The sequence below is a fragment of the Austrofundulus limnaeus genome, unplaced genomic scaffold, assembly GCF_001266775.1.
Source record: "Austrofundulus limnaeus strain Quisiro unplaced genomic scaffold, Austrofundulus_limnaeus-1.0 Scaffold1654, whole genome shotgun sequence".
NCBI lineage: Eukaryota > Metazoa > Chordata > Actinopteri > Cyprinodontiformes > Rivulidae > Austrofundulus > Austrofundulus limnaeus.
This window is the reverse complement of record NW_013954056.1, coordinates 1-22,104: the sequence shown is the minus strand read 5'-3', so window position 1 is coordinate 22,104 and position 22,104 is coordinate 1. Positions and strand designations below refer to the sequence as shown.

The following is a 22,104-nucleotide window of genomic DNA, read 5'->3' as shown; positions in this document are numbered from 1 at the left end:
TATACATACAGTACCAAAGTTCGTTATCCTGATAGGTTAAAAAAAGTTTAAAATATCTATTTTGCTCCTAAAACCATAAAGACTTGTTAAGTATAAAAAAAAAATACAACACGCCAATGAAACTCGTCTGTGTTTCCTTACTTAAAAGCAATTAGCTGCGTACAACAATCAAAAAGAACTGAAAACAATACGATAATTGACTTCAGTAAAGGGATTTTTATAAGCCTTTACAGCGCGATCAAAGTCGCTCATGTTGGAAAGTCTCTGCCGCCACCTGGTGGCCATAACCTCTCATTGCAACATCAGACCTTGAGGTTCCACTGACATACGTTTGTTTCTGTATCAGACCAACATATTTACTGCAGTAGCTGGTTTTAAAACTGTCTTCAGGCAACATCAACTTAATTTTTGTGGCCAAAGGTGAAGGATGAACGTTATCTTTGATTTAAATGACTATTCAGCCTTTTTTAAAAAATATGGACCAAGGTTTATGGATCAGGGAAGAAACAATAATTTACTTTAGTCTGCATAGCACATCAAGTAAGGAAATTACTGAATGCATGTTGGGTTTACTGGTAACTATACAACATTAACTCTAAATAGGGTGGCTGTGGCTGATTGGTTAGTRGTTGACATCCTCCAATGAGAGTTGAGGTTTCGACTCCACCACRATTCAGTCCCATGTTGAAGTGTCTCTGAGTCTTTATAGAATGATTTGCTCAGATTAGCTTTGTAGAGACATGTAACATGCTGAATGAATGTGTGGATGAGTAAATTATGGTACAGATTGTGTGGAAAGAAGCATCAGGTAAGGAAAACAGATGGATGTATTTACATGTAATAAAGACAGCTAATGGTATAAATGAAAATGTATTTATTCACATATACTGGTGCTCAAATAAGTGTTTCTTTTTTTAACAGATAAAACAAAGTGGTCTCTGTTTCCAAACAATATATATATTAAAACCTGTGATGCTCAAAACGGAGTTAAAATATGCTTCCCATCATCCAACTGTTGGTTTTAACTGTGTGTATTGTGTTTATTTATGCACATAAAACACTGTGTTTAAATTTGTTTTACAATTTAAAGGAAAAACAGACCTTTTCAAACATTCAAATATTCTGTTAAATACATTTTCCAAAATAAAACCAAAGTTATGCAAAAACAATTTTGAGAAAAGGAAGTATTTGTTCACGTTAATTATAAACAATTACTAAAAAAAAATCTCCACTTTTCAAAAGTACAATTCAATGTTTTCCTTTACAACTGAAGTGTAAAATAAATCCAAAAATCTTTGTTTATATTTATTTTTAATAGCCTTAGTAATCCAGCCAACATGTGAAGGAGCTGTGCTCCGGACACAAGGGAACAGAAGAGATGATAAACAAAACCCCGGCATCAATTCTCAAGTCACCGCAGGACGACAATGCAGACGTGTGGGGGAACACATGAGGGACGCATTAAGTTACCAAACACAGTCTGAACTGTTTAGGGAGCAGTTAACAAAATGTTCACAACAATGACCTATGAGCTACTGGGAATTGAGAAGGACAACTGAGAATAAGTCCACACACTGGTGACTTTATTAAAAGTTAAKAGCACATGGTGTGTGTAAATATACATATACTTTATTCAATTTCTGGAGCGGTCTACAAAAAATGGCGGCCTTGCCCTGAAGAACGGATACTAGAAGTGATACGGGGTGTGGGTGACCCAGTTGGACGTCTGGTCTTTGGTGCGCTTGGCAGAGCTGTGTGAGGTGAAGAGGGATTTAAAAGCCTCAGACTTTTCCTCCATGTCCTGGATGGATCTTTTGGTAGCTGAGGCTGTYGACGATTTAGTGCCTTTAGAGGAAGTGGAGGCACCGGATGGTCCGGCCACATCTGGGGAGGAGAAGAACAAAAAAAGCAATAGCAGGATGAACATAAGGAACAGAAACAATTAAAAATGTATAGATGATTACTTATCTGAAGCTTTTTCTCAGTTTTTAAAGGAGAAATACAGTACACTATCAACAAAAAGTTGAACAAATTGATTGAGAAGTAGTTCGTAGTGGAGTTGGAATTGACTGGTGTGCAAGGTGAGTCGTGCTGATAAGCTTTAATAAATAACATAAAACAATAAACCCGATCATAATCTTTTCTTAACCCTCCTCCTTCACGACTGGACCAAAATGCGTGACTACTGTCTCCAACCACCAGTCAGAGAAGAACAGACACAGAGGAGGGAAACAGCGACACAGACAGAGGTAGAGTAAAAGAAAAAAACCTCAATAAGCAGGGTTTGTACATTTTATTATCAGCTGAGCTGTGATGAAAAGAAAAATACTGTCAAATACCGTGAAACCGGTGAAAATGTTGAAAATACCGTGATATAAAATTTTGATCATGTCGCCCAGCTCTAGATTGTGTTATGGATTTATTAACAGAAGAGAAGCAGGAAAACGTCTCATTTCACAACACAAGTAAGAAGATTTGATCTTATTTAGCTCAGTGTGATCTGAGCAGAACTGAAGCWAATAATATAACCAGGGTTGCACATAAGCGGTGCGCAGGTGTGCATGCGCAATTAAAAAAAGTAAAAGTGCATCAGATGGAATGTCATAAAGCTCACTTGCGTACCTACGATTGTACCTGAGATTGTCTGTCAATACAACAGCTAGCGGGGCTCTAGAGTGTGACCAGTTTGGTCGCAAATGGAACCTGATTTCTTAAAAAAAAAATAATCCAGCCACACTGGTGTGACTGGATTGAGCAGTGCTCACCAAGCCCCTAAGGACAGCCCCACCAGGACCCTGATGCGAGGATTAAACAGACACTGCCTTCAACAAATCAGATGAAGTCCAGAGCCGTTTTATCCAATCAGAGCAGAGCAGGGCGGGACTTTCAGTCAGAGAGGTTTTCAACAGAGACAAAGGTTGAAGCAAGCAGCGGGTCGACTCCAGCGGTCAGTCCTAACATCTCCTCCTGCACTTTACTCCTGAACTTTACTCCTGAACTACCAGAGAGTTTGGTCTGTAAAACCTAACTTTATATTAAATGTGTTCAGAGCGTCGTTATCAAACAGATCTGTCCAACTCTGTGTGAGTGACTGAACTCTCTCCTCCTGAAAGACAGGTGTGACGGGAGCATTTCGCTGTGCACGCAGGTTTTTCAACTAGCTAAAGTCCAAGTTACTGACTGACTTCAGGACTGGTTTAGATCATTGTTACCTATAAATTATATATTTTTTTCTGGTATATATATCTGCTGTTTTACATGATTGTTGAATGAAATTAACAGTTATTATTTTATTGTAAAAACATGACCGATAATTTGTGAAACACATCCGGTTCAGCTTGCTGTTTATCTCTTAGTTTCTATGGTGGCTGTGAGCCATTGCCCTGATGGTCTGTTTCTACTCCTCCATGCTGTCACAGACACTAACAGTGGATGGGATGGYCGGGGCTTAGTCTAGTGTTCTTATTAAAGTCTATGTTTGCTCACAGTAATGTTGTTTTCCATCTTACTACCTTTTGGCTGCTAAAACTTTAGATTTTGTAAGTAAATATTTTAAAGAACTAAAGTCAGTCAGTGGAACTGTACTGTGGCTGTTAGTAATTATATGTGTTTTAGCCACTAAGGAGAGGTGTGTGATTTAATAAGAGAGGATGATAAAACACTCAATAGACCTCTAAAAAATGTGTCCTCCTCACTTTTGAGATGATGGTTACACCCTTGAGTGAAGGCACCAGCTAAATATCTGGTTTTCTCCTGCATTTGTGAAACTGTCTGCTGGAGCTCTTGCACTGCACAGAGAGGCTTCCTGTCACTGTGAACGTGAGTTGAGATCTTCTCCTCATTGGTCAGTCCACATGAGGCGGGTCAGGTGACTGAGAGGGTTGCGTAATGTCAAGCGTTGCTTTTGTGTAAATGGAGGACACTTCCCTCGATCTCAATGTAGTGGGTCATGTTTACCAGATTATACTGATGTGTTTTGTTTTCATAGCATCATGTGAAGGAGTGTCCTTGACAAGAGGACATCGTAGTGTATTTGTAGTTCTATGAGCATTTGTACATCAAAATACACTTAGAATTTGAAGTATTGAATGTATTTACTCTATATTGCAATAATTTACTCTGTATTTTGCAAAACTATGGTAATCCTGGGGTCGTGATGATGGGACCCTTGAATATTGTTGCCCAGTGTAAAGCGAAGTGTTAATCCGGCCCTGGGYACAAGGGGAACAAAGCTGTCCAAGTGGAATGGTTGCTGCYGGGTGGATCAGTGGTTCTTGGGGGAGAGCTGGAACCTGATGTATCTGGCATCACTTTCCATTGAAGACATGGAAGATTTGTATATATTTGGATTCATGATAACAGGATTTCTGCTGATCGGTGGAGGTGGATTCCTGATCTATCGAAAAGTAAAAGCGACCCTAACAGCGGTCCGGGCCGTTGAAAAGCTGTTGGGTGAACTGGAAGGTTTCTGCCGGGCTGGGAGCACACAGACTCAGTTGCTGGGGGACGTAAATCGCAAACTGGATGGAAACTGGATTGCAGCACAGGAGTGTGCCTCTGGCTGAAGAGGCGAGGTTGACCCTGGAACTCAGCAAATTGGAATTTTTCACCACTTCAGAGATGCAGTAAAGACATTAAAAGCAGCATGAAATTCAAGGCTGTTTCGTCTCAAAACAATTGGGTTTATCTATTGGGTCGCAGTGGCTTGGCCTTGATTGCCATGCTTATCTGAAACTCCCTAAGGATTTGACAACAAGGGCTTGATTCCCTCCCACCCCATCACCTGTGTTGGACCTGGCCTGTGAACCCAAGGCCGAGGAGGAGGTGACTCTGAACTCTGGCGTGTCGAGCAAGAGACGATAACATCATGTGACTCTGGACTCTGGGGGGGCTATGGTCGGGTCCTAACACGGACACCCACCCTCAATGTCACCGACTCCACTGATCCCCACCCCTGCTCATGTGTTATCTGACCTAAGCTCCCTCCCTACCCCAGGCTGTCTTGCTCTCTCGCGAGTCGTTTTTTTGTCCATATGATTCTATGTTTCTGATGTAAACACAGGATCAGAGCAATTATTTTAACTCAACTTTCCTGTTGTGTATTTTCAGCTGTTACAGGTAGCGCGATACAGTCGCCGCATGACCTATTCCCCCATGTTTTGTTAGGTGTGTTTTCCTTGAATGAGTGTTCTTAACTGCATTTCGTTCTACATCGCATCCCTGATGTTATGCTTAAATGAAAATAAAGAGAATCTGAATCTAAAGTCAATCAATCAAGTGTAAATCAAGTGTAGTAACCAACAAGTACAAATAATAAAATGAAACCCCATGCACAGCTTTTAAAATTCACCCTGGATTTAAAGATCCATCATCAGCATCACATGTTAATAATTCATCCATCAACATATAGCCAAATATTTAACTGTGCCAGCATTAGATCAAACAAACGTTCTGTTTAAGGTTATAAAAGATAATCGTGTTTACTTACCTGATTGGCTGCCTTCATTTCCATTTTGCAGAGATGTTGTCTCYGCTACATTTGCAGATGCAGACTGTGGCTCTTCTGTGAGGGAAACACAAATCAGGTAAAATGAGCAGATGAACAGATTATCATTCAGTGCAACTAATAACACTAACTAGCATATTTCACCTTAGCTGGGTGAGGCTACAGCTAATACACTGTATAAATTAGTTGACAAGCATTGTTTTTATTGTATTGTTTTCATTACATTGTATTTTACTATGAAGTATTTTTTGCCATTTGTCTGTGAAAGATGCTTTATAAATTAACTTGACAATTTTTTTCTTACCGGATAAGAAAGTAAAGATAGGAAAATAACTAAAATAAAAATACTAAAATAATAATGATTTTTCAGTTAACTACAATTGTTTGATTTTAATGATAAAATGCCAACAGCGAGGTTAAACTTTCCGTTGTTCTTCAGTCTGTAGCGTCTGTTTTTGTAAGACCACTCTATCTTAATAAACAAGGTGTTCAACATCAGCAGGAGAACAAAAATCGTGACATTTGTTTCTTCTTCTTTAGTGCTTTGATTTGAGCACACAGGAGTTTCTTTCCCAGCAGCATTTTATATGATTCAAGGTGAGAAGTGAACACAAAAACCACGAGGACTTAAAGAACACTGGTGGGTGACATGATTAGCAAAACCACAATTGTTGTGTACCTTTGCTTAGCTTCATTACACACTAAAGCAACCCTTWAAAAAGCATGCTGCATGCACAGAGGTTCTGTGAATCTTGGAAAATAGAGTTTGTAAAATGGACAAGGAAATGCTTTGCAGATCAACAGTTTTCCTCCAAGGGATACAAAAACCACAAACAAAGCAACGAAGAACATGAAGGTTCAGATAATGGGTCGCATTATCTTGACCTCAAATGATTTACTACCAATACTATCCCACATCACATTCAAAGCATTAAACAAATAAGGGAGTGCATTTTATGTCATGTTTCAGCTGCATGTTTTTTTTTTTTTTTTGTCGGTGCTAAAAGTATTTGCTAACCATATGACTCATTTCCAGACAAACCTTTTGATTCTGTGGTTGTGCACTTGGTTTCAGATGCCTTGCTCTTCTTGGTTTTCTTCAAAAGAAAAAAAAAAGAAAAGTCCTCATTACAAAACAGAAGAGCAGAACAGCAAATGTGTGATGTTTAACAAACCATTCGACCCATTTCATCACCTTGTATTTGTTAAACAAAAATCTCACCTTAGTTTTTGCCTTTACCCGCCTCTCCTCCATCTTCTCTCTGAGCTTCTCAACCTCTTCCTTTGAGCCATTAAGGACAATAAGGTCATCTTCTTTAAAAGGATCCCCACACTGAAATGGAAGAAAACATTTGAAATAAAAACTCTGAATGTTACACGTAAATACTCAACCAGAAAGTTTAAAGGGAGTCCATTTGTTGAAAATATTATAACTGTAAAAATTTACCATCTAGCTGCAGTGCAGAACTTTTATCTGCCCCTATTGGCCATGGTTGGTAATGCTTTTTGTGGGTATATGTGTGCGTATGTAGGAGGTGGGGGTCGTTAACCTAATATATTGCCACCTGAGCATTGGCAAGAAACTCTTATTATTGCAAAATATATTTCATAAATACTGAGATTTACCTGGAACTAAAATTTCACCTGCAAAGTGTAAACTTTACAGTACATATTCCTAATTTACTAAAACTGTCTAAAGTAGGGAAACCTGTCTGGTGATGTCAGACAGTAAAGGTGCTGCAGTTAAAATATCCTACCTGTACGTATGCATTCATGCATGTCCTGGTCAAATTACTTCAAATTAAACTACCGGTATGCTAGAGCGCTTTTTTTTAATTTGGTGCAACTAGAAAGTGAAACTGACACCAGACATTTGCCCAAAAAAGATTTACTGAGTTTCTCTCTAAAATGTTTCAGCAGCACAGGTGACAGGGAGTAGTAGTTCTATTTTGTCTTGCAAAGTGGTGGTTTGTTTGTCCTGAATTATGTAAATTTACGATATTGTTTCTAAAAGATCTGTGGTCGGGTTTAGGTAGATTGAATAAGCAAATAGGGAAATATGTGAAGATATTTTCATATTTCCTGGAGACATTTTGGTTTCCCCAGAGAGACTCTGGAGTGAAAGCAGGAATATTTGATTAGCAATGCACACATCAAATTAAATCCAATTAAACATAATGTACAACACTGCACACCCACTGCACAATAAACAGATGAGCCGATGATGTATTTTCAGTCAGAGAGAAGCTCTGCTGTAACAAAAACTTGCATAAAAGGTCATTTCAGCTTTTTATAATAAGAGCTTTCTGTGCCAGGACCTTTTCAGGATGAAATTTTTTTGATGTCCTTGAATCGCTATTTTTCTTGTTTAATGTTTTATTTTTAATTATTATTATTTTACAGTTAAACAAAGCCTCAGTTTCCTTTTGATTGATTATACAAATATTCTTCAAATTAATTTCAGCAATGGGTTGAAAGATACTTTTTATGCTTTTTCTTTTCAAAGTTCTAACTTCAAACGGATCTCCAGGTATGCTAAATTAAGAAAAGAAACAATAAACCTTCTCTGTGTTCTGCAACAATAACAAAAGTAGCACAACTGCTTCAGAAAAAAGGGAAATCACACCCATATACAAACACAAATATTAAACTGGAGCAACCAGCAAGAGGTTCATTGTCTGAGTTGGAGCTCCAGCCATGTGCTCTTTTCAACACAGGAGGAATAATCTCAGAAGCTGAGCAAGCAGCAAACAAACTCAGAGGGTGCTGTTCTAATGTCAGTAACTCTGCTGCTGCCTTTACCACAGCAACACAGACCAACGATGAGTTGAGCACCTTATCATCAGCATATCAGCAAAAACTGCAGACTGCTACAGCTGCCTGTCAACTAAAAAGGCGAACAAGAGAAATAGCAAGCTTATTTAACTAAGAGGCATTATATATATTTTTAAATTGACAGAAAACCTGGAATTTAATAAGGTTTGATGGACAAAAAAGAAGAATAAAATCCTGAAAAGGTGTTCTGACGAACAATGAAGATCTAGTGGAAGCAAAAAAAAAAAACGATGCATTGCACAAGTGAGTAGGAAACTGTACGTGGGAGGAGAGTGGAAAAAAAAAACTTCATGAGAGTGTGTGTGTATGATCTGAGTATGCTCCTGACTCGCGAGTGTGATTGGGTGTTACTGCTGGTAACCAGGCAGGGATGGAGCTTGTCTCATGAGGATGTGGTAGGGAGTGACTTTATCAGCTATGAGTCTAACTACAGAATAACAAGAAGTGCTTCATGATTCTGAGAAAAACCAACGCTCGGAGAACTCGGCTACAAAATCACAGTATCACAAAGTGAACTTTACAACCAAAGTTAAAGCTAAAATATTAGCTGCTGATGATTTTTTGTATTCTTGTTGATGGGACTAATGAAAATGACCTCTGTTCACCGCAGGACTCCTGATGGATTTTAGCAGCTCAGCTCAGAGGACCAGTTTAGTTTCCAGGAATCAACAAAACAAGTGTGTGTAAAGTTTTACTTATACAAGAGACAGATTGGTCTGTCTTCAAGGTAAGTGCCTTGCCTTGTTTTTTACATTTTGTCTTCGCTTATCTTAACTACAAATTTGTCCACATTTGTGTTTATTACATACAGTTCGGTTCTTATCTATTTGGACACTGACACAAAGTTGTTTTTTAACCCATTTACTGAAACATATTTATGTTATAGTTATATATTGAACATGGACAAGTCCAGACTTTCAGCTTTCATTTGAGGCTATCCACATTAAAACTGGAGAAAGGGTTTAGAAGTTCAGCTTCTTAACATGCTACAATAGAAGAAGCAACAAAATCTACAATTTGGTACATCCCGAGAAAGAAAGAAACACCCTGGTGAACTCATCAATGCAAAAAGACCTGGACACCCAAGGAAGACAACAATGGTGATGACTGCAAATAATTTCCATGAAGACAAACCCCTTCACGACAGCCAACCAAGTGAATAACACTCTCCAGGCAGGAGGTAGATGTACAATATCCAAACCTACCATGAAGAGAAGACTGCATAAAAGTAAACAAAGAGGGTTCCCAGCACAATGCTAGCCACACTTAAGCATAAAAAACAAAATGGGTAGATTGGACTTTAAAAAAAAACAACAAAAAAAAAACAACAAACAAACATAAAAAACAGCCCAGTTCTAAAACAACATTCTTTGGACAGATGAAACCAAGATCAACCTCTACCAGAATGATGGAAAGAAAAAAAGTATGGTGAAGGTGAGGTACAGCTCATGATCTAAAGCATACCACATCATCTGTAAAACACAGCAGAGCAGTGTGATGGCTTGGGCATGCATGGCTGCCAGTGGCACTGGGTCACTAGTGTTTATTGATGATGTGACACAGGACAGAAGCAACCGGATGAATTCTGAGGCATTCAGAGACATACAGTGTGCACAAATCCAGCCAAACAGATTGGTCGGCGTTTCATAATATGTAAATGGACAATGGCCCAATATATAAAGCCAAAGCAACCCAGAAATTTATTAAAGTAAATAAGTGGAAATTTATTGAATAGCCAAGTAAGTTACCAGATCCCAACCCAATGAGAATTTCACTTGTTAAAGACTAAACTTCAGACGGAAAGGCCCACAAACAAACAGCAGCTGTAAACTGCTGCAGTTAGGCCCATATCTATTTGGACAGAAATAACTTTTTCTTAATTTCAATTCTATACATTTCCACAATGAATATTGAACAAAACATTTCAGATGCAGTTGAAGTTCAGACTTTCAGCTTTAATTCAGTGGGTTGAACAAAATGATTGCTTAGAAATGTGAGGAACTATAGCATTTTTAAACACAATCCCTTCGTTTCAGGGGCTCAAAAGTAATTGGACAAATTAAATAGTTATAAATAAAATGTTCTTTTCTAATACTTTGTTGAAAACCCTTTGTTGGCAATGACTGAAGTCTTGAACACACCAGACGCCATTTCCTCCTTTTTAATGCTCTGACAGACCTTTACTGCAGACAAGGTGTAGATCATGATAAACACAACCAACAAATACAGTGATCTTCCAGTGGAGTGTACGGATTGTAGAATAACAATCGTCTTACATAAACACAAAATGAATCTTGACTGAGAAAATAAAATATTTATTTGAGCATTTGCAGTATTCTATGCCAGCATCTGTAAGATTAAAATCATTGGGAGAAGCATCTAAAGTGCAGACTATAGGTGTACACATTTCCACAGTATCCCCATCCCCTGTGGGAATCTGAATATTTGGTGTATGTGGGAATCAAGTAAGAACATTAAGCAAAATATAGACAGATATAAGGTATAATAAAGCCAGAAAAACTAAAATATTTAAAAGTAAGTAATATTGTGAGTTTAAAACACACAGAATCAATGGGATCGGACAAAATGAAAAAAAAAATGTAGGTGTCATAGTTTAATTAAATCTCTTTGGTCAAAACACAGACAAAAAGCTTGGCAGTCTTATTTCCTCTGAACAGCTTATAACTCATCAAACCAAACCACCACTGCTGATTTCTCTTTTTTTCCTCCACGTTGTGACTGCTTGTTTGAAGTTGACATAGTTAACTTACGAAACTTAAAAGAAATAATACGTTTTTTCCATTTTCATCAGAATAAAATAAACAGTAAATGTCTCTAATTTACTAAATGTAATCTGTTGTAGATATTCATACATGTTAAATGTTTTAGCCACAGATATAAACACTACTTGTAAATATCTACACATTCATCACAAGACAGCCTAAAAAATTTCAATTTGGTTGAGAGAAACAAATGGGTCAGCATGCAGCCTGTCAGGTTGCAAAAACATTTCTGTTGCTATTAATTAATTTTGTTGTTTTTGTAGTATTTTCACTAAAACATTGCCATTTTTTATTGTATGTTGTTCAAGGGCTAAACCAATCAGAAATAAAACTCGGCTTGAATAGGGGAAGTTTTGTGGCTGAACTATACAAAGGATGTGGTCAACCCTGAAAAAGCATTCTAACTTACAAAGGGGAAAAACTAACTAAATTATTTTTTTCTTTTTACGTTGCTTAAGGTCTAACAAATGTTGATAACCTTGTTTTATTGTTATTGATTGTGGCTCCTTTAACTGTAGAGTTTGTGATGCATGATGCAATATGGAGCAGAACATATTGTAATCTCTACCATTTAAGAACTTTGTTTTATTATTATTCAAGAGCTCTAAATGTCAACCAGTTCAGAAAAACTAATGTATAATGTAGCAATACAGGCATTTTGACAAAGAACCAGAAATAATGAAAGTGTAACATGTCAGATATCAGATATTATTAGACTAGATTCAGTGCCTTAGACGAAAAACTGGCTTCAATAATTAGATACAACCTACTTGTTTAACCTCATTTATCATCCCCCAAGGATCTGGGAATCTTCTGCAAATAATATAACTAGATATTTTTGTTGCAGGGGCTTTAACTTCAGCGGTGCTGGCATACTACAGAGAATCTGGATTATTATGTGCCAGCTTGGAAGGACAAAGTGCACCTTCCTGTTGTGCCTTGGGATGAGTATTATTACATGTTCATTAATTTATCTGAAGACTAGAACGCCAACTGAACAAAACAGTCTACCAACTCCAAGCTGCAGACCSTTCTCCACCCAGTGTAGACCTTTTCTGTCTGGTACAGAGAACAAAGGATTATGGTATCAGCTTGACTGCCAGGTACGCTCCCCCACACATTCGGGAGGGTTGTATAATAAATGGCATGTATAAAAACTTCTGGGTCAAATTTTCATTAACTTTCCATTTCACTTGTAACTTTCAGTATGATGATGTAATTCAGTGAACAACAGTGTCCCTATTCATTTGCCCTTTTAAACTGTAATGTTTCGCATCAGTATTTACATAGCATTAACTGGATATCAGACAAATGATGGAAAAATTAAAGAGTGCTAAAAATGGAACTGTGTCACAAAGTAGCCTCAGCTGATCCAGTTTTTAATGTATTTATTGTTTTTGTTTGTCTACAGGTCAAGAGCTATATCSTCAATAGTTATCTGCAGTGTTCACAGCTGATAAGAGACTTGCACTTTATCAGCAGACCCCTAAGTCGCGAAGAGGAGGTCTACCCTTTAGCTTTCATTATCACTATTCACAAAGACCTGGAGCTTTTTGTTCGCATGTTGCGAGCCATTTACATGCCACAAAACGTTTACTGTATACACGTTGACGCAAAAGCTCCACTGGAGTACCAGGTGGCCATACAAAAGCTTGTCAGATGCTTTCCAAATGTGTTCCTCTCCAGCCGCAGCGAGACAGTGACATATGCTGGGTTTTCCCGCTTGCAAGCTGATTTGAACTGCATGAAGGATCTATCGAAGTCAAAGACAGCTTGGAAGAAAGTGGTAAACTTATGTGGACAGGATTTCCCCGTCAAGAGCAATCTGGAGCTGGTGCAATACTTGAAGAGCAAACAGTGGAAAGACAAAAACATGACACCAGGGATCAAACAGCCTTGGACCATGAGGTATAGGACACAATTCCAGTATGAAGAAATCAAAGGGTCACATATGACTTTAAAACGCCCACGACTGAGAAAAGGTCCTCCTCCTCATAATCTACAAATTTACTTTGGAACAGCATACTATGCTCTAACGAGGGCTTTTGTGGACTTTGTTCTGAAGGACCCAATAGCTCACAACCTCTTGGAATGGTCCAAAGACACATTCAGTCCAGATGAACACTACTGGGTGACGCTCAATCACATAAAAGGTAATATGCTTTTCAAAAAAATAATATGCAGACACAAAAATCCACATGCAAAATTCTGATTAAAAAAATAATGTAATTATTGATTTTGAAATTAGATAGGCACCAGATCTCCATGCCCCGAAAAGAAGTAGTGGGTAAAGAAAATGAATGGATGAAGTTTAAAAACTGATGAGAATCATAACACATCTCAAACGAGCATTTTGAAGTTCATTCTGTGATTAATTTTGAAGGACTGAGAGGGAAAGCAAAAGAACAAGAGTAAAATTGCTTCCCCTTTTTTTTTTTGGATATTTCATTTCCCCTGAAAAATACATGAGACATCTACCAATGAGGTCAATGTCCGAGGTATTGTTACTGCCAGTACAGCATGACTGGTCCAGGAAAGAGAGGTCGGACCACAAGTGCAGTGACTGAAGCCTGACATGGCAGACTGATTCATTGTGGTCATGTGAATGCATTTTCACAATAAATATTGCATTAGTTTGCAGTGCAGTTGTGTAAACGGGTATAACTGTGAAACTAGCATTCACAAATTAGTTATCAAAACAGATTCCAAAAACTGAAAAAATAAAAATAATAATAAAATCGTATGAATTTAGAAAGTCATAAAACTATAGTTTTCCTAACTAATGCTATAAGAGATACTAAACCACAAACTGCTGAACACAAGAAAAACACGCTTATTTTTTAGGTGCATAGGCAACTTGATTGTTAAATCTGGGATTAATGTTGTTTAGAAATAGGTAATGGCACCATTTAGATCACATCTTTAGAAAAACACAAGGAGTGGCTTTAAGATTAAGATTCAATTTACTGGAAAAAGGAAGCATTGACATATTGACTGCTTGGCTGATAACAGGAAACGGACTATTATTAGCTTGGCTGCTGATGTGCAGGTACATCAAGAAATCTTGTTGGGTTTTAGGTAAATGGTAATTTCATGGACATAAACAAATGAATAACGGATTAAAAAACAAATAAATACACTATAAATGTCTATACCATTATTAATTACACCCCAGAAGTGGTAATCTTATATATAAAAAATAATTAAATCAACTAATAAATTCGTACTTGATGCAATCCCTCTTAAAGGAAGAAATGATCAGAACAAACATTTTCTAATGGAATATCAAAAATATCAAAAGGTGGTGAGAATCAACACCAGTGGAACACTAAAGATTAAGCAAAGCTATCATTTTAAGCTTTTATAGAYACATACAAGCTGTTCAGCATACCTGGGGGGTATCAAACAGAAAAAGATGTATTTTAGTTAGGCCACAAAATAATTCTTTATTTTGTCTAATTATATGAAGAAGCTCCTGGCAGTCGGATTGATGGAGATTGGGAAGGAGCTATCCGGGCAATCAAGTGGAGAGACCAGGAGGGAAAAATGCATGATGGTTGCAAAGGTACCATTAATATTTATATCATTGTCTGTTGTGTTGCAATTCCCTATCACAGCTTGAAGTCTGGTAAACCCGTTAAGAAAGTCATTACTAAATTTGACTGAAATTTTTTCATCTAAACTAAAAACAAATTTTTTCCTTTTTTTTCCCTCATTGCTTTCATTATTATGTTTAACTCTTTATCCAACTAATAGACAAGAATTTACACTCCTTGCTTGAGACATTTTCAAACACTGACACATCTAACCAATTAAGCTTAAGCTTAAAAAGACTATGTACAATGAACCACACAAACCAATCAACAAACATGCAGCTGTCAAATAGTACAAAACAAAACTATACAAACATATGTCCTCAATTACTGCTTTCATTTTCCAGGCCATTATGTACGAAACATCTGTATCTACGGACTGGAAGATCTCCCATGGATCATCAGCAGTGGCAGCATGTTTGCCAATAAGTTTGAGAGCAATACCTATCCCGAAGCTTTAGACTGTCTGGAACAGTGGCACAGAAACAAAGTGCTGAACCAGGCATCTGTTCCTGAAGAAGCATCATGGCTGATAGCTGCACAATATACAGCGAGCAGCAGTGATAGTGGTTTCAGCAACAGCAGTGCTGGACACTGAAATCACTGTTATGGTAGGTTATTGGAATAGTCAGAGGACTGCACTGTCCAATTGCAAACATGTTTATCTATTTTTCTTTTTCAAGAATTTATACTCTGGTTGTATATGTATTTAACATAAGATATTTAAAAATAATAGGTTAATTATTTAATTCTGTAGGATGCTCAGTTTCTAAATATACTATATACTGTATATTTACCACATGTTTAGGACAGTACAACACTGATTTAAAAATGGAAAAAAATGTTAACAATAAAGACATTTTTGCCCTTTGTTTTTACTTCTGTCCTCATGTAATATTGTGCTTTGTAACTTGTTTCTCTTTGTTTTCAATAAAAAAATTAACAACAGTGAATGTAGAATAAATTGCAGTGGCGGGCTGTACATTTTACACCTAGGCCAATGGGGGGAACTGACACGCGGAGATGCAGGGGGTGGTGGGTGCGGCTGTCAGCTGCGGAGATGCAGTGATAACAGAGTCTGCAGCGGCAGTAGGAGCAAGGAGGGCAAAATGAAGCCAGGCTGCCAAATCTGACACTTCATGAATTTGAAGCAAACTTTTAGAAAAAGATTGTCCTGTAGGACTGTATGCGGAATTGMGGAAAATCTGTATAATTTACAGAGAATCTGTACAACTTGACATGATGTCACGGCTGCAAAAACTACCAATAATACACAGAAAAGAAGAGTATATGCTGTTACACCACAGACAGGTGTCTCAGTTGAACCACAGACAAGGGATCAGAATACAAATCATTACTGAAGTGACACATTTAACAAGTTTTCTCCAAGTGCAGCGACAGCTGTGCCACATACATTTAAACACAGCATCTTTTTTTTCCTGCTTGGCCTTCAGAGGAGTTGGACGCTTTTTGCTCTCTCTCCCGAACCTCCCTTTTTCCTGCTTTGCTGCTGGATCAAGCCTTTCTTCTACCTATCATTCAACAACAAAATAATTATGGATCTGGTCAACTGGTCTCTGAATGCAATTGACACTATTTTTTCCACATTGAAATTGGAGCGAGGGGAGCGCAGCTGTCCCAGTGGAACAGTCGGGGCCGGGCATGTGACCGGGAGCTGGGGGTGGAACCTGATCTGCCTAGCACCACTTTCCATTGAAGACGTCAAAGATGTGTTTATATTCGGATTTATGATAATCGGATTCCTGCTGATCGGCTGTGGAGGAGTCCTGGTTTGTCGGAAAGTTAAAACGATCCTGACAGCAGTCAGGGCCTGTGAAAAGCTGTCAGGGACCCTGGATGGAATCTCCCATAATGGAAAGGCACGCATTGCTGGGGGATATAAGTCGCAGACTGGATGTGATTTTGACTAGGATCACAGTTCAGCAGCGTACCCGTGAGGAGTGTTCATAACTGGGTGAAGTTTCATACGGTAAGAGAGCGAGGAGATAACTGGATTTGGAACATTGGCATTTTTTGCAACACAGAGGCACGGTTAAGACTCAAAGCAGGAAAAAGCAGGCTGCGAAGAACCCTGGATATTCGTTCCACCATGTTTGTCGTSTGTGTGTTTCTCCGGACGGATGTTCTAAACTGCAAATTCCTTGTGTGTGTCAACATACTTAGCCAATAAACCTGATTCTGATTCTGATGATAATAAACTGACAACTAAATAAAACATTTAAATAAAATATATTTTACTCACCAAAATCTTTTATTATCTGTTTATAAAATCCATCCTCCTTTTTTTCCTCAAGAAGAGCTCAGTTCCTCTGTTATACAGTATATGTCCTCATAGCGTTTCCGTTTCAATAACAAGTCCTTTTCTATCACCACCATGAAGCTAACCCTAACCCTGAAAGTCCAGTTTGTTCTGTCATGTTTTTGTCATGGAAWTTTTTTWGAATTTTTGCATAATCCTGCTGTCCCAGAGAAAAAAAAAACATATGCACTCACTAAAAATGGATAAGTAGTGTCTGGATATTTAGCATTACTAGATATTTTCCCATGCTCAGCATTTGACAACTATGAGTACAAATTTATGAACAGCTAAAGTATGYGTTTAAACCAAACAAGGACACGCAGCCAAAATAAAATAACAACATTAAATACTACATGACAATGTCATAATAGCAAAGTACGTATTTGCACATAGACCTCCCATAAGACGAACAACTTCTCTAGTGGTTTTATTTTCCCGACAAACTCAAAAAAGTGAACCTGAGATGTATTTTTTCTTGGGACAAKAACAAGAAGACTGGCTATCATTTGCTGCCGAATTTCTCAAAATAGTRTGTGCATGGGAACTATTGCCTTTAAAAAACCACAAATCCTGACGTCAGATCTAAAAATAGTTTAAAGAGCTGCTTCTGTGAAACGCCCATGGGGCTTCCATTAGGTCAGAAAATACTTCAAGAGAAAAAAATGGACCTAAAATGTAAACAATGGACAAGCTAAAAAGTACATAAAACAGTATGGTGCATCTAAATTTATCAATTTATGTAGGGCATCTGCTTCTCATGAAACTACAGAAGAGTTTTGTGCTTCTGTTCACTAAAGCTAGTTTCCTAAACAGCATTTTTTAATTATGCATTTTTAAATGATAATATTCAGTCTGACACATTTGATCTTTGTTTTTATTAGCAGTCTTATATTTATTTAAATAGTAAAGGTGTAATATGTTTTCTATCAAGTGTCTTAAATGTTACACTTTACAGAATCCTAGTATTTTAAAATCTCTAATGCTCTTTTCCTAGAAGTGAAATTGTGAAACTATTATTGCCACCTTGCAACTGTTTTTTTATTTTTAATTCCTGTTAGATTCTTTATTTGCAATAGGAAAACCTGATATGAGATTTGCAAAGKTGTAGAAACTAAACTTTGTATTTACATAATAATTCTTACCTTGTGGCAGATTTCTGTCTTGACCTCCTTCAGGGCCCTCTCTGAAAACACACAGCCACAGGTCTGCAAGTAACAGAACCTGAAAAAGAAAAGTTCACATATTCAACAGAAATTATTTCTCATATTATGGTTTTTCTGGTATCAAAGTCGATTTTCTCGATGAACACAATTATAAAATYCAATGTATATCTTATCAAAAACAATGTCTGTATGTCCTTGGGTCTAGCAAYAAAAAAAAATGTCCGAAAAATTAATTAGTCAGTTGATGCCCACCATGTCATGTTCAATGATCAGACGAGGCAGATTATCTTCAARTGGCTACAACTATCATTTGTTTTCTTGAGGAAAGTTTATTTTTGAAGTGAACAAATGAAAGTGTCCCTCAAGTTGTTAGTTTGAAAACAACATAAACAGAAAGTTTTGGACTTCTCAAAGCAAGACATGACTCASAATATTCCTAGGAAACAAACAATATTTGGTGGAATGTGATTGTGGTTTGATGCTCAAAACTTCTTCGTCTTCTTTGTCTTTCGGSTGTTCCCTTTAGGGGTCGCCGCAGCGGATCATCCGCCTCCATCTCATCCTATCCCCTGCCTCCTCTACTGTTACACCAACCATCTCCATGTCCTCTTTCTCTACATCCATGAATCTTCTCTGTGATCTTCCTCTTCTCCTTCTGCCTGGCAGCTCCATCTCCAGCATCCTTTGTCCAATATATCCACTATCCCTCCTCAGCACATGTCCAAACCATCTCAACCTGGCTTCTCTAGCCATATCTCTAAACTGCTCCACCTTCACTGTCCCTTTGATCTGCTCATTTCTAATCTTGTCTATCTTCATCACTCGTAACGAAAATCTCAGCATCTTCATCTATGCCAGCTCCAGCTCAGCCTCCTGTGTTTTAGYCAGTGCCACTGTCTCTAAACCGTATATCATAGCAGGTCTCACTGCGGTCTTGTAAACCTTCCCTTTCACTCTTGTTGCTATCCTTCTGTCACACAACAGCCCTGACACTCGTCTCCACCCACTCCATCCTGCCGGCACCCTCTTCTTCACCTCTTTTCTGCACTGTCCATTGCTCTAGACGGTTGACCCCAGATATTTGAAGTCTTCCACCTTTCTGACCTCTACTCCTTGCATCTTCACCTCTCCACCTCCCTCCCTCTCATTCACATACATATTCTGTCTTGTCTCTACTGACTTTCATTCCTCTTCTCTCCAATGCAAAACTCCATCTTTCCAGGTTCTCTTCCACCTGCTCTCTCCTCTCACCACAGATTACAATGTCATCTGCAAACATCATGTTCCATGAAGCCTCCTGCCTGACCTCATCTGTCAACCTGTCCATCACCACTGCAAACATGAAGAGACTCAGAGCTGATCCCTGATGTAACCCTACCTTCACCTTCAAACCATCTGTCACTCCGACTGAACACCTCACTGTCTTCATACACGTTATGCTTTCTCTAYATCCACACAGACACAGTGTAGCTGCTTCTGGTCTTCTCTGTACTTCTCTACCAACACTCTCGAAGCAAAAATTGCATCTGTTGTACTCTTTCTGGGCATGAAACCAAACTGCTGCTCACTGATCTGAACCTCTCGTCTTAGCCTCGCTTCAACAACTCTTTCCCATACCTTCATGGTGTGGCTGATCAACTTTATACCCCTGTAGTTACTGCAGCTCTGCACATCACCCTTGTTCTTAAAAATGGGGACCAGTGCACTGCTTCTCCACTCATTTGGCACCCTCTCACTCTCCAGAATTGTGTTTAACAACCTGGTCAAAAAATCCACTGCCTTCTCTTCGAGACATCTCCATACCTCCACAGGCATGTCATCTGGGCCCACTGCCTTTCCGTTCTTCATCCTCTTTAAGGCTGCCCTCACTTCCTCCTTACTAATTCTCTGCACTTCCTGATCCCCTATCTATCCCCGCTCTGTCCTCCTCTCTCTCTCTCTCTCTCTCTCTCTCTCTCTCATTTTCCTCATTCATCAGTTCTTCAAAATACTCTTTCCATCTACTCAACACTCTCTGTTCACTCACTAGTATGTTTCCCCTCTCTATCCTTTATCAACCTAACGAGGTTTGATGCTCGAAACTATATAAGTTTAATCTATACCAGTTCTATATTTAATTTTTTTGTGGGTTTTTTTGTTTTGTTTTTAAATCAAAGCTTATGCACACAATCATGTTTGTGTCTGAATATGTTTACATGRGCACTCTGTCAGCCTAAAGGACTATACTTTGACTCAAAGTTTCAGCTTTAAAGCCAAAGTGTTTTTGTGAAAAAGACATGCTCAAGAACCTGCAAAGATGCAGAGTGCATTTTTTATTAGTRAATATTTCTTGTTTAAAGTCACAGTCTCTTTATTATAAACCACGAGGCTCAAGAACACCCTTTAATAATGTTGTTTACCTGTGCTTGCCATTCATCTCCAAACCGACAACAGGACAAATGAACATGCCGCAGTGGATGTCCTCATATTTGTCTCCTTTTGCATTTCTTCTTTCTCCCTCCCATTCAGGGTTATCAGTCAAGTTGAGCTCCTTTATATCCTGAAAAAAAGCAGACGAACAAATCAACACAATGAGTAAAAAGACACAAAAGGGTTTTGACACACAAAAAAATTATATTACAGCACTATACCTTGATTCCACGAATGTGTGTCACAGCCTCAGAATTGGGTCTCTCAGCGGTCTTATCCAGAAGGTATTCAATAACAGCATCTTTGTTGTAAAGCCTAAAACATAACATGAGTAAGGTTTTTAAGAATAGACGGAGTGTTATAAATAAACAGAAAGGCTGAAAGAAACATAGTTTAATAAGCATTCTGACCAGGAGATATGGACAGAAACAGAAAATTAAATGCGATTTAAAATATTAAAGACGAAATAATAAGTCATATCTTACCTTCCCAGTTCACAGGCAACAATGGGACGTCTGAGTTTCTCCTGACTCAACGCACAGTACTTCCACTTGGCAGCTAGTTCAGCATTTTTATCAACCTTGACAAATCAGACATAACGATCAATAATGACATTAGCTTCGTCTTCAGCCAGAAAGCTAAACAGGAAACTCGTGTCTCAAATAGTAAATATATTTAGCATTTGACAAAAAACATGATCTAACTAACTAAATATAATGTTAATAGCTACGTCACAGACATACGACTAGAAGTTTCTAATCTATTTATTTAGCTCTTAGTTAGCGACCGACAGGTTTCCTGAACCACTTGACTTCCCGTTCAACAAAATTAGAAAAGATTAACAAACCTTCTCGACTTTTTTGGGACCTTTGACCAACTCGTGTCTTTTTGGAATTGTTCCGCCATCGCATCCCATCTTAAAAACCGATTTGGAGGTAAATTAAAAAGACTAGCTTACGAGGAAGAACAAAGCTAATCGGTGGCAGGAAGTTCTGGGTCGTAAACAAACAACGAGAGATCCTTCAAGCTCCGCCGCGTGTGTCGCCATCTAGCGGTGAAGCGAACTTATTACATCTGGTTGTAATTATGTGCTTCTGCCGCTGTGTGGCAGCATTACGCTGAGTATGGATTTACTTGGCACCACTTTTTAGTTTGAAATTCACATAAAATATGAAGTGTAATGAACATGTAGAAATTGGGTATTTTATGATTTTTTTAAATTAAAAAAATATATATTTATTGGCATGTTTACAGTACATGATCAATGTTTTTTATTTATTTATTTTTTAAGTATGGAGTCCAATAAAGAGAAAGAAATGAAATATCTAGGAACATTTGGATTAACAAAATTGTTTTGCTTGCAATTTAGCATCTACAGCTCCATATACCAAAACATTCAATACTACTATTACTACTACTACTACGACTACTTCTACTACTACTACTACTACTACTACTACTACTACTACTACTACTACTACTACTACTACTACTA

At 38.0% G+C, this 22,104-nt stretch overlaps 2 protein-coding genes across 2 annotated transcripts; one reads left to right on the top strand and one right to left on the bottom strand.

Annotated features, from left to right (window-relative positions):
- Positions 1 to 857: 857 nt before the first annotated feature.
- Positions 858 to 21,618, bottom strand: rtf2 (replication termination factor 2). Its single transcript, XM_014033179.1, has 9 exons — positions 21,457 to 21,618; positions 21,095 to 21,189; positions 20,831 to 20,924; positions 20,600 to 20,739; positions 18,180 to 18,258; positions 6,729 to 6,839; positions 6,549 to 6,603; positions 5,489 to 5,563; positions 858 to 1,884 (listed from the first exon to the last, which is right to left on the bottom strand). The coding sequence occupies exons 1-9, from the start codon at positions 21,523 to 21,525 to the stop codon at positions 1,688 to 1,690; spliced, it is 915 nt and encodes a 304-aa protein (XP_013888633.1). The 5' UTR covers positions 21,526 to 21,618; the 3' UTR covers positions 858 to 1,687.
- gcnt7 (glucosaminyl (N-acetyl) transferase family member 7) lies at positions 5,571 to 16,195 on the top strand. The gene is made up of 6 exons (XM_014033178.1): positions 5,571 to 6,146; positions 8,952 to 9,068; positions 11,972 to 12,227; positions 12,536 to 13,277; positions 14,594 to 14,689; positions 15,065 to 16,195. Exons 3-6 carry the CDS (start codon positions 12,021 to 12,023, stop codon positions 15,313 to 15,315), a joined length of 1,296 nt encoding a protein of 431 aa, XP_013888632.1. The 5' UTR covers positions 5,571 to 6,146; positions 8,952 to 9,068; positions 11,972 to 12,020; the 3' UTR covers positions 15,316 to 16,195.
- Positions 21,619 to 22,104: the final 486 nt, after the last annotated feature.